Source organism: Alternaria metachromatica, assembly GCF_023757995.1.
Source record: "Alternaria metachromatica strain BMP 0045 chromosome Unknown scaffold_11, whole genome shotgun sequence".
NCBI classification, from domain to species: Eukaryota; Fungi; Ascomycota; class Dothideomycetes; order Pleosporales; family Pleosporaceae; genus Alternaria; species Alternaria metachromatica.
In genome coordinates this window covers 206,564-227,324 of record NW_026055502.1, presented here as the reverse complement: position 1 = coordinate 227,324, position 20,761 = coordinate 206,564, and the positions used below count along the sequence as shown (strand labels likewise).

General features: G+C 53.1%; 8 protein-coding genes across 8 annotated transcripts; 6 read left to right on the top strand and 2 right to left on the bottom strand.

The window, feature by feature from the left end:
- Window positions 1-551: 551 nt before the first annotated feature.
- On the top strand, window positions 552-3,104 carry J4E83_005537 (uncharacterized protein; the record flags this gene model as incomplete). Its single annotated transcript, XM_049332456.1, has 2 exons — window positions 552-561; window positions 754-3,104. 2 exons carry the CDS (start codon window positions 552-554, stop codon window positions 3,102-3,104), a joined length of 2,361 nt encoding a protein of 786 aa, XP_049188264.1.
- Window positions 3,105-3,281: 177 nt separating this feature from the next.
- J4E83_005536 (uncharacterized protein) lies at window positions 3,282-5,020 on the bottom strand (the record flags this gene model as incomplete). Its single annotated transcript, XM_049332455.1, has 4 exons — window positions 3,282-3,435; window positions 3,492-4,558; window positions 4,696-4,920; window positions 4,979-5,020. The coding sequence occupies 4 exons, from the start codon at window positions 5,018-5,020 to the stop codon at window positions 3,282-3,284; spliced, it is 1,488 nt and encodes a 495-aa protein (XP_049188263.1).
- A 1,090-nt stretch (window positions 5,021-6,110) lies between these two features.
- J4E83_005535 (uncharacterized protein) lies at window positions 6,111-7,090 on the top strand (the record flags this gene model as incomplete). The annotated part of the gene is made up of 2 exons (XM_049332454.1): window positions 6,111-6,760; window positions 6,820-7,090. The coding sequence occupies 2 exons, from the start codon at window positions 6,111-6,113 to the stop codon at window positions 7,088-7,090; spliced, it is 921 nt and encodes a 306-aa protein (XP_049188262.1).
- Window positions 7,091-7,366: 276 nt separating this feature from the next.
- On the bottom strand, window positions 7,367-8,579 carry J4E83_005534 (uncharacterized protein; the record flags this gene model as incomplete). The annotated part of the gene is made up of 2 exons (XM_049332453.1): window positions 7,367-8,378; window positions 8,551-8,579. The coding sequence occupies 2 exons, from the start codon at window positions 8,577-8,579 to the stop codon at window positions 7,367-7,369; spliced, it is 1,041 nt and encodes a 346-aa protein (XP_049188261.1).
- A 1,390-nt stretch (window positions 8,580-9,969) lies between these two features.
- On the top strand, window positions 9,970-11,260 carry J4E83_005533 (uncharacterized protein; the record flags this gene model as incomplete). The annotated part of the gene is made up of 2 exons (XM_049332452.1): window positions 9,970-10,335; window positions 10,391-11,260. 2 exons carry the CDS (start codon window positions 9,970-9,972, stop codon window positions 11,258-11,260), a joined length of 1,236 nt encoding a protein of 411 aa, XP_049188260.1.
- Window positions 11,261-12,073: 813 nt separating this feature from the next.
- On the top strand, window positions 12,074-12,891 carry J4E83_005532 (uncharacterized protein; the record flags this gene model as incomplete). Its single annotated transcript, XM_049332451.1, has 3 exons — window positions 12,074-12,425; window positions 12,484-12,561; window positions 12,614-12,891. 3 exons carry the CDS (start codon window positions 12,074-12,076, stop codon window positions 12,889-12,891), a joined length of 708 nt encoding a protein of 235 aa, XP_049188259.1.
- A 992-nt stretch (window positions 12,892-13,883) lies between these two features.
- Window positions 13,884-17,472, top strand: J4E83_005531 (uncharacterized protein; the record flags this gene model as incomplete). Its single annotated transcript, XM_049332450.1, has 2 exons — window positions 13,884-14,065; window positions 14,187-17,472. The coding sequence occupies 2 exons, from the start codon at window positions 13,884-13,886 to the stop codon at window positions 17,470-17,472; spliced, it is 3,468 nt and encodes a 1,155-aa protein (XP_049188258.1).
- Window positions 17,473-18,344: 872 nt separating this feature from the next.
- Window positions 18,345-20,705, top strand: J4E83_005530 (uncharacterized protein; the record flags this gene model as incomplete). Its single annotated transcript, XM_049332449.1, has 2 exons — window positions 18,345-20,117; window positions 20,166-20,705. The coding sequence occupies 2 exons, from the start codon at window positions 18,345-18,347 to the stop codon at window positions 20,703-20,705; spliced, it is 2,313 nt and encodes a 770-aa protein (XP_049188257.1).
- Window positions 20,706-20,761: the final 56 nt, after the last annotated feature.

Below are 20,761 nucleotides of genomic sequence, written 5' to 3'. Positions count from 1 at the left end.
AAAAAAGAGTGTGCGTAGCCCAACTTCGCATAGCCATGGTGAGAGAAAGGGCAAAAAAAAGATTGTCGCAATTAATTGGCGGTACTGGGAACTGTAGACATGTTAGGAATGTCTCAGGACCACCAATGAGGGAATGAACGTACTCGAACCCAGGCTGGCGCGGATCTGGATCGGGACACTAGGTGTCCGCCAGCCACAACGCGACGTCATACCACTAGACCATACCACGATAGGGTTGTTAGTACGGTGATGCGAGTAGTGGCTTGGAAAGCTGCTTACCCGAAGTGATTCGTTTTGATGGAGAAACGAAGAAAAATAACATAAATAACAGTAGCGCATTGTGTGTATGCGACCAGCATCCAGCCCGCAGTCACGTCTCCCACAAGCATGTGAATCATAGTTCTGACAGCAAAATCTGGATGCGATGGCGGGGTCAAAAGGTCTGTGCCCTCCGCTAATGGTGGGGCTGGATTTCCTGGTCGCATCCGAGTTGCTCTTTCTTCACCCAATCACCTGGGCAGTCACACCAGCAACACACCTAAGTGCTCGAAATGTCCATAGGTATGTGATCTGAAGTACTCTGCAGGCCCAGCTACGCGTTAAAAGAACGCGATCCTCCAGCTTTACCGTGAGTTCATCGATATCTAAGATAGCTGGAGCTCCACATGACGAAGGCCGCTTGGAGCTAGTACTGTATTTGGCGATTTTACCTGCATCTTCGACGAGGATGGACACCACTAACGCCCGCATCAGAGCACTCATCACCTCGGCAGTCGCGAGGCAAGCCGCGCAAATCATATCGCGTTGAGGACGAATACTCGTTTCTCGATGAAGACGAGGATGGCTCTGCGCCCTCCGGCAAACAGACGCCATCCGTCCAAAACGGCGATGATGACGACGGTGATGACTTCATGCCGGATGCCCAGGAGGAGGAGATGGAATATGAAGAAGAAGACGAAGTGGTAGAGGAGGAAGATGACTCTGCGGAAGAGCAGGCCAATTCCGACGAAAGTCCTGCACCAACTCCAAAACGCAATGCACGCGATGCACGAAATGCGCGAGTACCCCAAGCCGTGCCTACTCCCCCAGACGTTATTCCGAAACGACGGTATAATGATCCCCGCTACAAGGACATGGCAGACAACATACCGTCACCAGTCATATTCAAGAAAGGAGGTGGCATCAAAGTACGGGTTGTCGATACGGACACCCAATTGCGAACGCGAGGTATCCCCGATTTCGACAAGATTGGTGGTCATGAGCCGCGGCTGAAGAACCTATTTGGTCCAGATGTACACCATCTGAGACCAGTACTCGAGTCGAGGGACTATTGGTTTCCACAAGAAACCTTCCCTATCCGGAGTTATAAGAAGAATAAACCTGATGATGCTGAGGTCGGTAGCTTGAGAAGGAGCTTCTTCGAAGCCGGAGGCGCAAGAGAGAAAGAGAATGAAGTCTTGAGGACGTGGTATGCCAATACCGGAAGCCATGCTTTTGCAAAAGCGCAGACAACGAATAAATTGACCGCGGACGAGGCGAAACAGTACATGATAACCCCAGGATCGGACACTATGAACGTACTGGCTGGTCCGGTGAATACTCCCCAAGTCAACACGCTGGCAAAAGGCTCACACATGAGCATCGCAAAACCTTTTCCGGGCGATCAGGAGCGACGCGGTTGGCTGTTCAACCTTGGCTCTTGGGTGCAAGACGCTCAATGGGCGACGAACGAGGAATCCAGCACCCAATATCTTGCTGTTGCCATCGAGCAGAGACCTACCAGCGGCGACCAGCCCAAGCCATTGGAGCAGCCAAAAGCACCTGCATTCAACCCTACTGAGCCGTTCCCTGCGTCTATTCAGATATGGTCGTTTGAAGCTGACGATGAAGGCGATTTGGATGCATCGAAAGAGCCGCAACTAGAGCTAGTCATCTGCACAGACTGGGGTGCGCCAAAACATCTCAGATGGTGCCCGGTAGCTGCTACAGACACGACTGAAGAGACGGGCGACGCAAGTAGCAAGCATATAGGTATGCTTGCAGGTATTTGGTCCGATGGACGAGTGCGTGTCTTGGATATCTCCGCACCTCCCAAAGCCGACACTCACACTCCTACGTATCTTCGTGTTTCGCGCGCTGCATTTGAAGTTTCGTTCCCTCAAACAGTACCTTCATGCTTGCACTGGTTGTCGGGACATACACTCGCGGTTGCGACTGCAGCAGGTACCGTAGGTATCTGGTCTCTAAACCGCCCAGCCACACTGAGAACACCCGACGCCACACATCACAACCCCAGACCCTGGTTCTATCAGCAATTAGCAGACACGTACATTCTCACAGTATCCTCCGGATGGCCGTCTAATCCGCAATTCCTGTCTATCAGCACTGCAGACGGTTTCGCGCGTCTCTTCGACCTGCGAAGCCCAAACGCTGACACTACTGCTTCGATACGAGGTCGCACACTTTGTTTAACGCAGGCATGGCACGAGCATACGCAATCCTTCGTCATGCCTGACGAACATTACATCCTGCGACATACGCCCATCCGTCGTTACTACCACAACCTCTACAGCATGCGATTAGAAAACAGCATTACACGCGTCGCGACAAGTCCAGTCCACCCTGGCGTTCTTATCGGCGGAGTCGACGGAGATATCCAAGCCAGCAACCCAATCATGCGCATCACAAACTACAAGATCATGCCATGGCAGCAAAAATGGTTTGTCCACGAGTGGCGAGGACCGATGGATCGAGTGCTAGCCAAGCCTACGACTGGTGAAGATGTCACCATGACCGAAGACGACACACCTGAATTGCAAGCCGGAGAACCAGCTGATGGAACCAAGAAGGTGCCGCAAGAAGTACTCTCGCGACCTCTCGTCCGCATCACCGAAGGCTATAAGGCTGGTCAAACAGGCATTGCGCACAGCACGTCTGCGAATGCGACGAAGAGGGGAAACCCAGAGGTGGGAAGATCGATCAGTATCTTCGAAGAGCTGACTGCCATTACGGCGCTGGCTTGGAACCCAAATTTGAAGTTCGGGACGTGGGCTGTTGCGGGTATGGCATCGGGGTTGTTGCGCGTGGAGGATGTTGGTATCTAGGAGGGGGAAGCGAAGATGCTCCTAGTGTTGGTAGCTCATGACATGGCAAATACTTACTGTGGGCTGCAGAACGACTTGGCAAATTTGAGGCAGGTGCGAACGGAACTTGGTACAAAGTATTGTATTACGTGCTTCATGATTTCATTGGTTCGTATCATAATCTTACTACAACATCTTCTAGTTGACAGCCTTCAACTTGCACATCAAAGGGTGCTTCTCCCAAAGAATGAATGTTTTCTGGTTACTCCAATCACGGCTCTCAGGGCAGAGTTCGATATCGAAGTTGTAGTAGACTTTGGAAGCAAGGAGGCGTATCTCGTGGTATGCCATACTAAGTTTACTGTTAGCTTGCTGTGGTCTGCATATACGAGAGAGTTGTAAACTTACTTCTTGCCAACACAATCCCTAGATCCAATAGAGAAAGGCTGAACACACTGCCTCTCATCACCATCAAACTCGGGATCACCCATCCATCTCTGAGGCAGGAATTCTAGTGGCCTCTTGAAGTTCTTGTCCGACAGGTACATGGCGTGTTGCGGGATCATGATAATGGTGCCGGATGGTACGTATTGGCCGACAACAGTACTGCCGTCTTGCGGTGTGAGGCGCGGGAGTCCAAGAGGAACGGGTGGGTAGATACGGAACGCTTCCTTGATGCAAGCCGACAGGTAGGGCAATGCAGCGAGCTGCTCCATGGTCATGTCGGCATCGCTAGCGAAAGCGCTACGGATCTCGTGATTGAGCTTTGCCATGCATTCCGGGTTGCGCAGGAGCAGGTATGTCAGGCCCGAAACGAGTGTAGCTGTTGTTTCCGTTCCGGCGATCATGAACAGGGAAGCATTTGCGTCCATCTCGCCTCGGGTCAGGCCTCGGCCCTCCTTTTGGCCTAGCACCAGATCCCATAGATCGACGCCCTCGGAATCGCGGCCTTTCTCAAGGCGCTTTGTCACGCGCGTTACAGAGTGGTTGAAGTGGTCCATCCGCTTCCGATTTACAGACTCGGGTACGTATCTCTTGAACGCACGCCATAGCCATGGATATGACATCATGACGGTGAAGTGAGATCCCATCTTGAGACTGGCAAAGATGATACGGACCCAGGGGTCGTATTCGGCGTTGTCGAGCATATGCAGTGGCTCTCCGAAAGTCAAGTCGCCCATGATATCGAAGGTGGTGAAGTTGTACATCCTGACCATGTCGAACTTCGCGGCTGGATTCTTTTCGATAGTGTTCTTCATGGAAGACACAAGTTTGTCGACGTACTTGACGAAGAGGGGCTCTTGTTGTTTCAAGGCTCGGTCGGAGAATGCGGGCGTGAAGATCTTGCGTTGGCGACTGTGGTCTGGGTCGGGGGCGATGATGAGGCTGAGTTCCCGATTGGGTGTTGTGCCATACCTCATCCAGGCTTTTTGAGGAACATGTCCTGCCGTGCCTTTGGAACCATGGCCGTAGATCTGGAAGGTGGTTAGTCGGTGTCGAAGATTACATTTGCTTTTTCGGGCACCTAAGAAGGTAGCGGGAGATTCCAACTCGAACCTGGAACGTCGAGGGGGCGTTCAAGTATATCTGTATCAAAGTATGCGAAACTTACATCTTTCCAAGAATTTGGATCCGTGAAACTCAGTTCATCGTGGTTGACACGAACGACATGCCCATACTTTTGGTGTAGGTCTTGGAAGAGTTTATCTCGTGTGCCTTTCCAGATAGCAATGTTATATGGGATGCGCGTCGCAGCGTAGAGTTTCGGTCCAGGAAAGTTTCGGAGGGGATGGAAGTATATGCGGTAGATGGCTCTAGCAATGAAGCGGAGAACCAGCTATGCCAAGTTAGCAGCTATTTTTCTGACGAGCTTCAGCGAATCAAGCAGCACTTACAAAACCGATCAAAGAACCAACGATGTGCGGTATCGAGGCCATGTTGAAGACTTTCGCGATTCCCGAAGAACCGTTTGTTGATGTTGGAGACATGACGCTTGGAGTTCAGCCACCATATGATGATCTTGATGCAGGGCACGCGCAAGCTTTAAGTACAGACGAGTACAAGCACTACATTTGTCGCACTAAAAGAAACGGAGTAGGTTGACGCGTGCCATGCCGAGACGGGACACAGCCAGCTCGCCTAGTACCGTTGACGTCGGTAGCCAGTAGCCAGGCACTCATTGTCAAGTGATCGGCTGGAGGAGCCCAAATGTCGCACCTAATGAGGCATTTGACGCGAGTCGACCATCCGTGGGGAGGGTATTTCCCACGCTCACCGTCCGGCTAATGAGGATCATTAAGCTCGTCCAGAACCCACTCCCTCGGAGGGTCGGCAATCAGGTCTGGCAGATGGCTGTGCGGGCTGGGCGCAGCCTGGTTGTTTGTACTTCGTACATCAGGGCGTAATATGATGACATGTGAAGCCTGCCAAATATGTTTCAGAGTGTGGCAGGTTCCGATAGGACACTTTCGTCCGTGTAATGCTCACCGGCCGATCGCTCGGAGAATTGAGTTTATACGTTGCATACGATGCTGTGGGGAAACCGGGTGATCAGCATGGATACTCTTCCGGACATTCGAATCGCTCTCGCATGCGCATTCGGACAAGCTCCCTAGCAGATCTGTACACCTGGTAGATAGCTATCCCCAAACTGCAAATTTTGGATGTCACTATCGGAGCCGAGCTGCAAGCAATGTTAGTAGCAGCGACGTAGCCGTCATATCTCACCACACGACCTCGGGAATGCACAAACCCGAACGTACACAGACAAACTTATGCGGAAAGGACCAAATGAAAACGACCAAACGAAAACGCGACGCCCAGAAGCAGTCGTCATATGAACATGTGCAATGCTAATGCGAGTGATGATGATTCGCTCATGAGCATAGTCGGTGAAATCGGCAAACAGCAACGCACCGCCATCGTGTACGCAGACATGGCCCGTGCGGCTATCAGATCGTGACTTCGCGTTGAGGCGTTTCCGTCCCAAGGGCAACAAATCAACCCCACCTACCCTTGCACGTCACAATGGCAGCGACACCAGCACGCAGAGGCGTCTCCGCCCTGCTCTCCGCCTCGTCATCAAGAACAGTCGCCAATCGGATACAGCAGCGGGGCTTCACCTCGTCCCGCATCTTCGCCGCATACGCGACTGCACCCAGGCCAGCAGCGACGAGCACGACAAGCACGACCAGTACTTCCACAGCTGCCAAGCCAGCCACTACAACGTCAGCAGCGGCAAAGCCCGCGACCACAGCGACCCCACAGCGGACAGTACAACCGCAGTTTGTCGCCAAAGAACCCCCCATACCAACAACGCGCAATGCCACTGCGGATAGCGCAGCTTCCGCAGCCCGCAAACAACGCTCCCTCACCGACGGACTCTCCGATGCCCCACCCGAGCTGGAAGGCGTGCCAGCGATAGACTGGACACGGTCATACCACGGTCTCGGCTCCGTATCATTCACACCAGAGCAAGGAGAATTGCTACTAGCACCTATCACACAGGATGACGTGGAAGTGAAGCCCGACGGTATCATATACCTGCCTGAAATCAAGTACAGGCGGATATTGAACAAGGCGTTTGGACCCGGAGGCTGGGGTCTTGCGCCAAGAGGCGAGAGTATTGTTACGGGCAAGTTGGTGACGAGAGAGTATGGACTTATTGTGCAGGGACGGTATGTTGCTCTTTCCATCTTTCGCTATTCCAACGAATTTCCGCTAACAAACAATTTAGACTTGTCTCCATCGCCCGTGGCGAGCAACAATACTTCGACCCCGACGGTATTCCCACTGCGACCGAAGGCTGCAAATCGAATGCCCTGATGCGATGTTGCAAAGACCTGGGTATCGCGTCTGAACTCTGGGATCCGCGCTTCATTCGGGATTTTACGAACAAGATGACGAAGGAGGTGTGGGTGGAGCATGCGAGCACAAAGAAGAAGAGGAAGATTGTGCTGAGGAAGGACGACACTGCCAAGTATCCGTACAAGGAGGTGAAGTTGTAAGTGGGCTTGAGTCACGCTGGGAATCATATAGCTGGATGGGAAAAGACCCAATCTCAGGAAAATCAGGCATGTAACATCACGCAAGCCAGACGTGGTTGTACACATAAGTTGTAACACCACCAGGACGACTAGTCCTACTCGTACTCATGAATTGGGATACCAAATATACACAGCTTCAGTGTACCTGTGAAGCCTAGCAGAATACCATCTACCGTGTTGCCCAAACGCCATGAATCATCGCCATCATATCACAGATTTTGTCCTCCAGGGATTCTTCTAGCGATCGCCTAGATCAAAACCTGAAGCCCTTGATCTGTTCCTCACATCGCTTGGCTCCCTTCCATACGCCAGAGGGTCGTCCCGAGGCATTTCCTGACGCTGCCAGTTCCACGGCATCCAGCCACTGCTTGTCCTTCGACCGAGTGCGGGTGGTGTGAGGGGGTACGGTGGTCGGTCGGAGCCCGAGCTCAGTTCGTCGCGTTCGATCCTGTCAAATTCTGCTTCGCTCCTGTTACGGGAGAGGCTACCAGAGAGGCTTCCAGTACTCCTGTTGACTTCATGGTATCTGCTTCCACCTGTTTGCTGTGTGCGGATGTTTTCTTGTTCGCGGTCGAATGCTTGCAGGAGGGTCTCGAGGCGCTGGCGTTGCGACGCAACGTAGTCGAGTCGGTCGTTGTTGTTGCGGATGGAGTCTGGGACGAGGTTCCCGGCGCCGCGGCTCAGATCTGAGGCTTGCGCATCTCGAGTGGCTGCGCTACCGGCACCGTAAAGTGCGCTGGCTCCGCTGAGTGCTTGGTTGACAAGTCCGTATAGATCGTTGCTGCCCCTCGCCGAAGGCATCTGGAACCTGCTCATGAGGTTTTGTGCGTACGTCTGTCCTTCAGGTCTTGGTGACTGCGGCTTTCCAGGTGCGAAGCCCAGAACGTTGACCTTGACCCACTCGATGCCCATCTCGACATATGCCATGCCTGCCGATTTAGCACGATCATGACTTTGTGTAATGAACTCGTCGATCTCCCTCTCATGGTGGTATAGGAAAGGCTCCATGTACTCCTGGTACAGGTAGTTTGCGCCCTGCGAACCAGGCAGGATCAAGTAAAGATGTGCGAAGAAGCGAATCCATGAGTAGAAGGGCACCCAGCTGAGGATGAAGTCGAAAGTGTTCTCTACGGCGGTGAAGGCAGAGAGGACGACGAAGTAGATCAGCCAGGGTGCGAGGAGGGCTGGATCCGAGGTGTGAAGAGCTTTGTAGGAGGCGAAGATAGGGAAGAAGACGGTGGTTGCAACGCTATTGCCATATTAGCTTGGTTTCCTGTGAATCCATAGCAGCAAAAAGAAAATACTGCATATCGCAGTCATGCGAGCTCCAAGAAAGCAAGCAGCGAGCTCACGATACCTCATCAGGCTCCAAAGTTTGTTGGAGAATTGGCAGCTGCAGGCGGGGGCGGGGTAATACTTACGTCAAACCGTCGGCGACAAAGCCGAACATGATTGCAGTCGTTGGGCGTCTTCTTTGGGTGTAGGTGTTTAGGTGAGAGATGCAGGACCAGGACCTACAGGTAGCGAAAGCTCAAGCCTCACGGATACGCGGGCGGAGATGTGGAGTGGCTCAGGCTGATGATCCATCCGATGTACGTCAGTCGTCAGTCGGCGGTCAAGGGCGGCGCGCTATCCACTTTCGGTCCTTTGTGTGTGAGCTCCCGAACGTCAGCTGCTGCAAAGAGAGTCTAATCGCGATGCTAGGAATTGTAATGAGGGACATTAGACTCTCACACTGACTAGCTATACGTGGGTTCCCATTGTTGTTGGCGGTACCTAGGTAGTTGCGGTCGCGACTTCCCCAACGAACTCACGTCGCGAACGCGTGTCGGCCCAATCATGGCAGCTACCACCACCACATCTTCAACATGTCGATTATTCCTTGTCTTCCGTCTCTCCATATTCCCTTCTACTCACTAGCGCTTTGTTTTGCTTCAATACCTTCCACTTCGGTGTCCTCAGCCACGTTCTGGGCCTTGTGCAAAGCAATAGCTACCATTAACCGCGATAGCATCATCACGATCCCGTTCCTTCCACGCGACTGCACGGTGCAGCTACTGTATACTTCTCCTTTTTCGAAAATTAGACAAAGCAGATACCACAGGGTTAGCGAAGACTCAGCTCCTCTACATATCTAATTGCGCTCGGAACCCTGTTGCGCTCATCCACTGTTTGACGCGCCCACCTCCGAGACTTGTACCGCTTTTACAACACTCGCCTTACAAACATCCGAACTGGCAGGCCGGGAAAACTACCAAGACGCTTCCTATGCTGCCATGGCGCCAAGATACCGCTTATCAGAGCCCTGCGCTCGATAACAGCTCCGAACCCCGCGTTTGCGGCCGTTGTCGCGGTTGACATCATCCCGTTCTTCTCCAAACCGCAGGAGACGAAGCTATCGTGAACAATAGAATGCGGCAGGGGTTACGTAAACCAGCTATCTCCTCCCATCATATCAAGCTAGATGCGTTAGTTTGCAACGATGTCCTTGGCTTGTGCTTGTAGTCCGTCGACACTCCAGTAAAACGTCTTCACTGTATCTCTAGGAGATATGGCTTCTTGGCCACACCAGGGTAGAACGTTCCGCAAACCTCGAAGCGAGGAACTCAGATGCCGAACGACGTACGCCAACCTTCAAGTATCCATACCTCGTGTTAGACCCTGTCGTCTCGAGCGTTAATTCAGCGAAGGTCCTGACTAAAGCGGATTGCCTCATCGCGGATTGGAGTTCAACTTCCGAGGTCTCAAGGCTGTGCTGAATTTATAAGAGTGGGGTATGCCCTTAGTTCTCAAATAGCAAAAACGTACTCGAAGTGCCAACAGTCATACTAAACGCCAAGATGGTCGTCATCAAAACTCTGGCAGCTCTGGCATCCCTGGGGTTGACCATAGCAGCACCGCAAGCTTCAGTGTCACCATCGGCTGTGAGCTCTCCCAGTCCATCCGCATCAAGTTCAGCGACTCTTACTACTGAGGAGACGGAAGATCTGTACAGTCTTCATGAAGAGCTAGTCAATATCCCCTCTATCTCCGGGGATGAAGTTGAATGCGCGGAGTTTATATCGAAATATCTCTCGGACTTGGGGTACTACGTCGAAGAAATCCCTGCTGGAGACACTGGCACTTTCAACGTCTTCGCTTATCCCCAAGAGCTCAAAGATGAGGGAGTTTGGCCGGAAGTTCTGATCACTAGTCATATCGACACTGTAAGCATATTCGACCCGAGTCATGCTTCAAAAACAATGTCTGACACAAAATTAGGTACCGCCATTCTACCCATTCGAGCGCAAGGAAGAGAACGGCACAGTCTATCACTTCGGACGTGGCTCGGTCGACGCGAAAGGCCCCGTTGCAACAATGATAATCGCATCCCATAAGCTCTTCCAATCTAGGACCGATACGCCCAGCCTAGGAATGCTGTTCGTTGTCGCCGAAGAGACTGGCGGTGCCGGAATGAGAGCCTTCGCCGAGTACGCATCTAACACCACCTTCCGCGCAGGTATTTTCGGCGAACCAACAGAAGGCAAGCTAGCTAGTGGACACAAAGGATACCTGGGTGTGAGCTTGGATATCACAGGCCGTTCTTCTCACTCCGCATATCCCTGGCTCGGTGTGAGCGCGATCAATTATCTTGCCGAAGCCATTGTTGGACTGAACATGCTCGAACCGGCTCTGCCGAGAAGTGAGCTACTAGGCGCAACAACTCTCAACGCTGGACTTGTTGCGGGTGGAGTCGCTAGCAATGTCGTTCCCGACCATGCTAACGCAAGTATCGCCGTTCGTATAGCTCGCAGCGAAGACGACGCAGTTGACCTTGTGCAAGACATGATCGCTGGAATGCTCTCGCCGTTCGAGACGCGCGCAAAGGGGGAAAACGCTAGTTTCGAGGTCGTCTTCTCGAGCGCTAGGTACCCCGCGGTCATCCTCGACACTGACGTTGAGGGCCTGGAAGTCGCACCTGTCTTCTTTGGAACGGATATTCCCAGCTTGCCGCAAGTGGATAAGAAGTATCTGTTTGGTACAGGCACAATTGAGGTTGCGCATACGCCGGATGAGATGTTGAGTCAAGATGAGCTTGTGCAGGCGGCGGAGGCGTACGGCATGATTCTTGAGAGTCTGTTTTCTGAGTAGGAAAGTTCGAGCTCTAGTAAGCTCGACGAGTCTCAATGCTATGTGGCATTATGTAATGCAACCGTAATGCCTTATTCCACACATTCATGAGTGTATACCGAGTCGCCTGACGCCGAACTGCTTTGCAATGAAATGCTCGTGTGACAGACCATATCACCGTCATTTGCGTAGCAATGTGGAACTCAGGAAATCGTTGAGCTTGCTCACGGCGATTGTCATAGGCGCGACATGGAGGAAACTGCTTGCTTGAGCCATGCGCCCACCAGAAGCAACTGCGGAAATCTGTATATGAGGTCGCGCCGGAGACTCTCATAACACATCAGTTCACACCCTCCACTCCATCTCTTCCACATGGGCAGTTGAGATCAAGTCAGGGGCGCACGACCACCGCTCTTTCCTCCGATGTCTTTGCGCTCTTCCGCCGCTCCTCTTCCGCCAGTAATTGATGCCGTCATCGCTCCTTCTCTAAATGAAGGCTGTTTGCAGCGCTCTTTCACCGCGCCTCCGGACCTTTCATTGAGGCACTTTTGCTAAGTGAGAGACGAGAATGATCGCGCCATGATGCACCTGACGTTTGAAGCAAACGGTCTTGGGCTCCTGGCTTCGGATCTGGGCTGTCCATATAAACCGCTGATCTGGTTCCTCCTTGAGTCTTTTCTTAATCAATAATCCTTCGATAAATACAGTACACTTCGACCACTATATACCTCCTTCAGACATCGAACACCACTCTTCTACCATACCTTCGAGTCGACTACTATATACAACTCTCACACTCTCAACACAACTCCCACACTACTGCTTCAATCCGACATGTCGAGCCCGCCTCAGTACGGACCAACTGCCCTACCTCAAGGAGCAAACGATGGTGGTGACGGCTCTTCTCTGGACAAAGCGACATGGGTTGCTGGCAGCGACAAGAACGCCAGGAGCTTCATCATACTCCAAGGCAAAGACTATGTACGCTGCAACATGGGCGATGCCCTCCAGTTCTACGACTCGGGCTACCGTGTATTCGACCCGCCTACTGGTCGCCGAGTCAAGTTTCAGTACACGCAACCTGGTCGTCCCAAGTTCGGCGCTTTTGAGCACCAGTACTGGGAAATCCAGATGGAGGAACATGCTTCTCTGGTGAGGGGCGATCGCTTGCCTGGAGAGGATCTGGGTGAAGGCAAGTTTCATATCGATCGAGAGAAAAGGATATGAATACTGACATGTTATAGATGCTGAAGAGGAGTACGAGTTCGCAGGAGATTCTGTCTTCGACCGTGCTGAACAGCCCCCTTCGACCCCCTCGAGGAGTAAGTAGCAACCGCGTCACATCTCTCTTGAGATCGAGCTAACACATTCAAGGTACACGTGGAAACTTCGCTACATCTCCTCCCTCCGGCGGTCGCGGCAGTCCTTCAACTCCAAGAGGCCCCAGCTCTGGCGGTCAGCCAGGATCTGGTCGTGGCTCAGCTGGTCGTGGCTCAGCTGGTCGCGGCTCCAACACTCCTCGAGGTCGCGGCTCGGCTGGCTCCGGACGAGGTCAAGGATCTCCGCAGTCACCAACGTCACCCTCCTTCGGAAAGGGCAAGGGTCCAGCTGGCTCACCTGGTGGCGGCTCTCCCGGTGCTGGAGCGGCTTAAGATGGAGGATCTTCCTAACACATACCTTATGTTTGCTTTCTGGGGTCTTGGTCTGTGAAAGACGATTTATGTTCTGGATCGATTTAGCAAGGCGTTTAGGAAATTGGCGAATACCCCTAGACCTTTTGAGACAGACTTTGGAATTATACATTTGGTTTTCAATCTGAAGTCGAACCTGAAATGATGATGTTGGTGAGAAGAATGTGTACTCAGACTGCGTCCAACTCCGTGATAGCTTGTTGAAGTTCTGCATGCGTCATCTTCGTGATTACTTCGTCACCTGAAAACTACCTGAGGGTCTCCAGAAGTACGTATACACATGTACTGCGATGATATGAAAAGCAAGTTGCCGAATACGTGGCTGCGCTAATCAGTACCTGAGGGCCTACAGACGTCCTCATGCAGGGTACCGCGTCGATCTAAAAGCATGATGAGGTATACATGTTACTCAGATCTGACAGAATTACTGACAAAAAGGAAGCCTGTGGTCCCTCGATGTGTTGTACGTATGCGGCGGATCAGTCGCGATGAATGCGCTTAAAGGAGGCTGGAAGAACGAGGTCGGAATTGGCCGAGGAGCGTTCCGACGAAGGCGCAGGGCGTGTCTTGGAACCCGAGAACGCGTAAAACACGCCCAACAAATCATCGCTTATCTGATGCTGCATCTGACATATCCGTCAAGCTTCTGTAGGCCTGTCAAGATGGTGAAACCACGCAGATCAATCTTGGTCGGGATACACCTGCCAGCTCCCTCGTGCAGCGCGCCTGCCACGCGAGCAATGACGTGCGACGATCTCCGACGAGCGCGTGCGTGACCATCGCCAGGTCGCTAAACTTCGCAGTCTACATACATCATCACCTTCCGGCCATCGCGACGTTCGCTGTGCTCCATATTTATTTCGTACGGAGCGATCAGCCACAACTGCTCATGTCCTATGACGCGCCTGTGGCTGTTGTCCATTGGTCGTACCGGTCTCCGCTGGATCCGCTAAATGCTGCTCACGCCTCGCACCTACTCCCTCGCTCACATTGCCGACACGGGCCGCAAACGCCCTGAACCCTCGTACTTTGTGTGTGTCAAGTCGCGGAAGGAACGCGAAGCCGAGGAAAAGCGCGCGCTGAAGATGTTGCTGCTGCATCAAAAGGGGAGCGTCAAGGTGGGAGAGGTTGTGAGGTGAGTTCTCAGGGTCTGCCGGCGGGATGGCATGGACGCTGTACGCACTGTCTATACGAGATGGGCAGTGCGCGACAACGTTTAGGGAGATTGTAGGACGGATTACTAAGTCGCCATGCAGATACACGCTCACATACACCCCCTCCGAAGACCGCATATTACCGCCTCCTTCCTCCCTCCACGTTCGCATACGAAACTCTTCCGCCATCCCTCTACGCGCCGCATACCTCCACGGGCCATACACGATTCACGTATCCGCCTACCCTTCAACATTCAACCCGAACAAAAAGTCCGACGCAACATACGGCGAGCCTGACTTTGAGCCTAATGTCAAGGCCGGTGGATACTGGAACACCAAGTTGACTGTCCCAGAACAGTACAGGAGCGATATCAGGGAGGACGATGGCACCCCGAAGAGCCTCACATGGATCATCGAGATCGCGTCGCAAATCATTTTCTCCAATTCCGCGTCTGTGAACTACGAATTGTTGGTGGCACGCGACGAACGATCGCTAGACCTAGGCTTTACTGCTGTCACTGGCAATAGCCACGGAACTCCAGGAAAAGTACAAGATCACCAACAGGGTAGCCAGAAACATGTTTCGCACCATCCGGCACAGCCTAAGGGGGTGTATTCAAAGGCGGTCAAACTAGTGGTTGACGATACTACGAGCTTGTGGAATACACCGGAACTACCAGAGTGGAAAGAGGAGGACGAGGTCGCTTCAAGAAAGTCGAAAGATCACAATAGCCCAACGGAAAGCCACCAGAAGAAGAAGAACATACATCTTGTGATAGTAACGCATGGTCTACATAGCAATCTCGGCGCGGACATGCTATATCTGAAAGAGAGCATTGATGCGACGGCAAAGCAAGCGCGGGAAGATAGAAGACGGCGGCGAAGAGAGGAAAGAGGAGCCAAGAAGACCGGATCGGATCAAGACGCGTCGACAGCACCACTGTCAGGCGGCCAAGAGGATATACCAGATGACGAGGAGGATGACGATGAAGAAGATGTTATTGTTCGAGGTTTCGACGGCAACGTAATACGTACCGAACGTGGTATCCAGTATCTCGGGAAGCGGCTCGCTAAGTACGTGTTGAACTTGACCTACCCTGATCAACCATACCTGCCAATCAAGAAGTCTATGGGGCAGAAGTTGTCCAATACATTCTCGCCAACGAAAGACAAGCCAGACGAAGGCATACCGTCCCATCACGGTAGCAGTGTCATGCACACATCCCCAGGACATGACAAGCGCGCATACAAATTCACAAGCATCAGCTTCATCGGCCACTCTCTCGGAGGACTGGTACAGACGTACGCAATCGCATACATCCACAAGCACTCTCCCAATTTCTTCGACACAATCAAGCCCATCAACTTCATCGCTATGGCGTCTCCTTTCTTGGGATTGAGCAATGAGAACCCCACGTACGTGAAATTTGCGCTGGACTTTGGCCTAGTGGGGAGGACAGGCCAGGATCTCGGCCTTACTTGGAGAGCACCGACATTGGCAAAGAGCGGCTGGACGGCTATGGGCAACGTGTTTGGTAACCAGACGCATGATCAGCATCAGGAAGATCCCGGCGCAAAGCCTCTGCTGCGCATCCTGCCTACTGGCCCAGCGCACCAAGTCCTGCGAAGATTCCGAAACCGTACTTTGTACTCCAATGTTGTCAATGATGGTATAGTACCATTGCGCACGAGTTGTCTTCTGTTCTTGGACTGGAGAGGCTTGGGTCGGGTTGAGAAGGCTCGTAGAGAAAATGGTCTCATCGGCACGGTAGCGGTCTGGGGCTACGGCCAGATCACTGGGCAAAACTCTTCGCCCAACCCCTCTAGAATTGGATTCTCGGACGATGAGGGTTCTGGGGTCGAGTCGCCAACCTATAATGGCAACGATACTACCGTACCTCTACCAGGCGCCGACGTCACAAATCAGGAAGACGAAGTACAAGTATCTACTGCAGAGCCAACAGCCCATCAGGCCATCGAAGGAGGGAAGAAGAGTCCAGAAGCCAAGGAGCCGAACGACCAGTACTTTCAGCCGCAAAACACTTTGATGCAGTGGTGGAGCTACATCAGGCCGACTGGAAAGCACACTTCGCGCGACAAGAAGATGTTTAGTCGTAGTCAGACTATTGGGAAAGACGAAGAAGACGAGCTGTCTCCGGCTGAAGCAGATCACGCGACTTCGTCACATAGCTCACAGCCAAGGAAACGACCCCAAGCAACCCGTGGAGACTCCATTGTCGATAACCCCAAAAGCCACCTAGCACCACCCAAAACGACCATCTTCGAGTCTGCTGGTGACTTGATCAACCCTCCTGTTCCTCCTCAGTCCTGGATCACAGACCCGTCCACTCGAGCACGCACCATCTTCCACGACAGAATTTACCATCCTGAAGACATTCCACCGCCACCTACGAAGACGAAGCCAGTGCGCAACTTCTCTGGTGATAGTACTGCTTCAAAGGCATCGACAACAAGTGTCGACGAGAGTGTGATGCGCGTGGAAGAGAAGATTGCTCGCGCTTATCACAAGGACCTTTCTTGGCGCAAGGTTCTCGTCAGCCTTGAGCCCGACGCTCATAACAACATGATAGTGCGTCGTATGTTTGCTAATGCCTATGGTTGGCCTGTCGTCAAGCACCTTTGCGATACGCACTTCGCAGACACTTACTCGGCAAACACGCGAGATGAAGAGGAGCCCGCCCTGGATCGCGCACAAGCCGTGAACAAGCCAATCAACGAAGATGGCGAACACGTCAAAGGACAGGAGCGACTGCAGCCACCTATTGAGCGCACTGATAGCGAGATGAGAGAAGTCGCGGACGAACTAGCCCCGCTCAAGCCGCCCAGTCTAAGGATACCCAAGAGATCGAATACGACCGACTCGACCCGTAGTGTGGGTTCGGGCGATTGGGACAGTATTTACTTCGGGGAGACTAGTGACGAGGAGGATGAAGTGGATGACCGCAACGCTGTCCAGAAGTTCTTCCAGCCTAACATGCCCAGAAGCCCGCGAAGTCCTTCCGGAGGTCCACCCAAAACACCAGATGGCAAAGGCACGAGCGACGCAGACATCTCCGACTTCCTCCATGGATCCAGCACACTTGAGGTTCACCGAGGTCTTGGCGCAAGTCCCAGCAGCAAGTCATCGAAGTCAGCTACATTGACCCGCGAACCGGATTCAATGGAGTCGACTGGCGAACCGCCCAAAGCTCCTGAGGAAGCAAGACCAGTAACGCCTGCTGGAAGGATCAGCGGAATTGGGTTGAGGAGTTCCATCGATATTCCTGCGTCGCCAGAGGCCGGGCGAGCAAGAAGTGGGAGCACTGTCACTGAGCAGGTCGCGAGGCTCAGCAGCCCCAAGAGCGACAAACATACAACGGGCTCGTAGCATAGAGTTCGTCGGTGGTTCAGACAAGCGATGACAGGCCTTAGACGCAGGAGTCAGAAGTTGCGACGTCGAGACAACATCCGCGTTTCCAGCGTGTAGCACGGGTTCAGAAATTTTCCCTCGTTTATTCTTCGACTTCTTGTGAAGGTCAGTCAAGCGTTTTCGGTCTCGGGTGCAGTGGGTGTTACGTGACGTTGGGTTTGAGATCAGTGCACAGAGACGGATGCTACACGAGCGAAGTCATGGATTGTAGCACAATCGCGTACACAAAGATACCCCCAGATCTTATTACATGGTTTGTAGGAGCAAAGGTCTTCTTTTTCTCGTAGCGTCGTTTAACTCTATTTACTCTATAATTCTCTTCTTTGGGGTCGTTCTTTCCGTCGCCACATGCTCCTTCCCAAATCTGTGTCTCTTCAACAGGCGTCACCGCACGTAGTAAACATATCGGAAGCGACGGATTCTCTCATTTCCTTCTTCACTCGCTGGTCTCGAGTTTCTCCTCGCCTACGTCATCTTTATGCCGCGCCTTCCTCATTCACTGCCGCTATTGTGCGGCAACACGCTCCGTTTGTTGGTGGACAGAGCTCCAAGCTCGGTTTGTTGTGGTCGAGTCACCACTTGAGCGGATCACCACATTCCACAACCGCAACCCGATTGCGATTTCCCAATGCACCGATAGGTGTCGCGCTTCTTTTTTGGTCTGGGTCGCTGGTTTCGTTCTGGTCTGATTGCCTCGTCGCACTCGAATCGCGCACCTGCACCACCGCCAATCGGCACTACCCTACAGTACACGAAAATATATCTCTTTTGGGATAATGGTCGTACCTGATTCCGCCAACCCCGCGTGGAGCATGCGCCCTGCCGCCGTGATGGTTGGCGGCCAGAGACGCCGCAACACGCGCCGTTCCAACGCACCGCGCTCCAACACTACCCCCAATCTCGGTCTTGACTCATTCGCTGGGAGGGAGAATGCGAGTGGTGTCACCGCAGCACAGCATACGGATCAAGTTGAACACTCTCATGTTTCACCTCCTTCTGCGCCCTCGAATCCTATGGTCAACTCCTACGCACACGACAGTGGCCCTCCAGGCGACCGTCATCGCCCTCTCCCAGCGCGCCCATCCGATGGCTTTTCGAATATGCCGGCCGCCCATTCGCCTACACCCACAACAGGAAGCGCATCAACAGCAGCGACTGAGGGTAAGAAGAGGCATGGCAAATTCGGCCGCAAGGCAAAGGACCAAGACCGCCCGAGCAGCTCCCATGAGCCTACTCCCCAGCTGTCGCCTCTACCGCCGTTGACGCCTATCAAGGCTGCACTGTTGCTGGGCGTGGACCCTGGACCTAGCCCTGGTAGACCCCGGAGTACCTCTGTAGGCCGTCCAGCCCAGAACGATGGCGGCTACGATAGCCTACCGATACGCCCGATATCGACAAGGCGAGGCTCTATGTCGGCAATAACCACTCAGAAGAGCGCGTCGGACAGACAGACGAGATTCACGGAAGAGGGCCTTGACATGGAGCCATCAAAGCCCAAGGGCTTCTGGGGCAACACTAACCGGAAAGCTCAGCGAATGTTAGGCTTACTCCCATCTGCACCATCTCATGCTAGCCGTGAAGCCGACATGGGGCGCGTCGCAGCTGTTTCTCTAGCGTGGCGTCCAGAAGAACATACTGATACATACCGTAGTAGCGACGCCGAACGCCATGGCCAGTTCCGTTCGCTCCCACCAGTTCCGCCCGTTGTTCCCGAAGCTCCGAGAAGACGTATGCGCAAGAAGCTTCCTAAGGAGCTCGAGAGGATGGCACCCATTACAGAGACGTCGCACGATGAGCTTCGCACTTCCTACAAAATCAGCGAACATGATCCTGAGCTGAACGATATCTCTGAGTACGCAAAATCTCCTTCCAAGGCACCGCTATCTCGGTTGCATAATGAGTCACTGCTCACAACAGATGTCAGGTACGAGTTGGAAGAGGACGACCTCTCAATCACAGACGAAGTCATTGATGAGGCGGCTCAAGACGAACAAGAAGACTTCGCGGCCCATCCTGGTAACGAGGTTGACGTCAAGAATGGCGCAATTCTGCAATCTACGGTGTTCCGCCTCCGCGGCCCACTGCAAACGGTTGAAGACCGTTTGCTCGACGTAGCAGAGGCGCGACTAGCGACTAGCATGGCGGCGCAAGACCGAAACGATGCTGAAAGACTCACTCTCGACGACACATACGCTACCCTGAAGGCGTCTAACGAAGCCATGAAAGCGGATTTCGCAGCCGCACAGCGTTGTCACGCCGCTCCAGGAGAGTGTGAGCTCTGCGGTGGTGCGGATAGCCAGGTTGACAGCGACGACGAGGATGACTTGGACGAAGAGTTCACCTTACATGACGCCACGGCCGTACCCTTCATGCGGGTCACACCCGGTATGGTCAAGCTTGTCGATATTCCGCCTAGGAGGAAGAAACCAGCTGTACCTCTGGCACCGCCTGCACCACCCACACGAGTCGCACCGGTTGCCCCACCTAATCCACTGCCCCTGCTAGCCCTATCTAGTCAGCTCAAGGCCCCCTTCAAACCTACCTACTACTTTCAACATGACGAAAAGATCAGTCCATTCAACGAGCGCAGTGAGCATGTGGAGGTGTGTAAGTATCTCTCAACCACTACAGATGCAACTAACAGAGTCCAGCCTACCGTAATGCATGGCCCTCTTTCCGCTAGCGAGTTCAACCGCCTCGACAAGGACAAGAAAGTGAAGCTGCCGCGCGACGAGTCACGTCTTCTTGTCCAGGACTGGATGTCTGACTACGACCATACCAAACAACGCCCTCTTTCCGAACGTCTCGACCTCGATGTACTTGCCGACCAGCAAATCCCTCCTGCCCCATTTCCCAAAGAAGATCACGCTACACCTCCTCTTCCGCCCAGGTCATCATTCAAAGACCACTACTGTCTCAAGAACGGCCACATCTTCCACCCTATCAACCTCAAGACTGTACCCGACGAGGTCGCCATTAACAGCCTGGAAGTCCGACCGTATCTACACACCGCTGTTGGCTACAAACAGCATGTTTCTGTCCCTGTTTTCTGCGACCGTTGCAACGAAGATGTCAAAGAAGAGCTCTGGGAGTGCGACATTCATGTTTGCCGTATGGGAGTCTGCAAGCAGTGCGCAGAGGATATGGAGCATGAGTGGCAGGAACGTGTTGCTGATGCTTGGACTCATTAAGGGTCTTACATTCATGGTATTTGCGACGAGTCACGACGTGTATATTGAAAGATTGG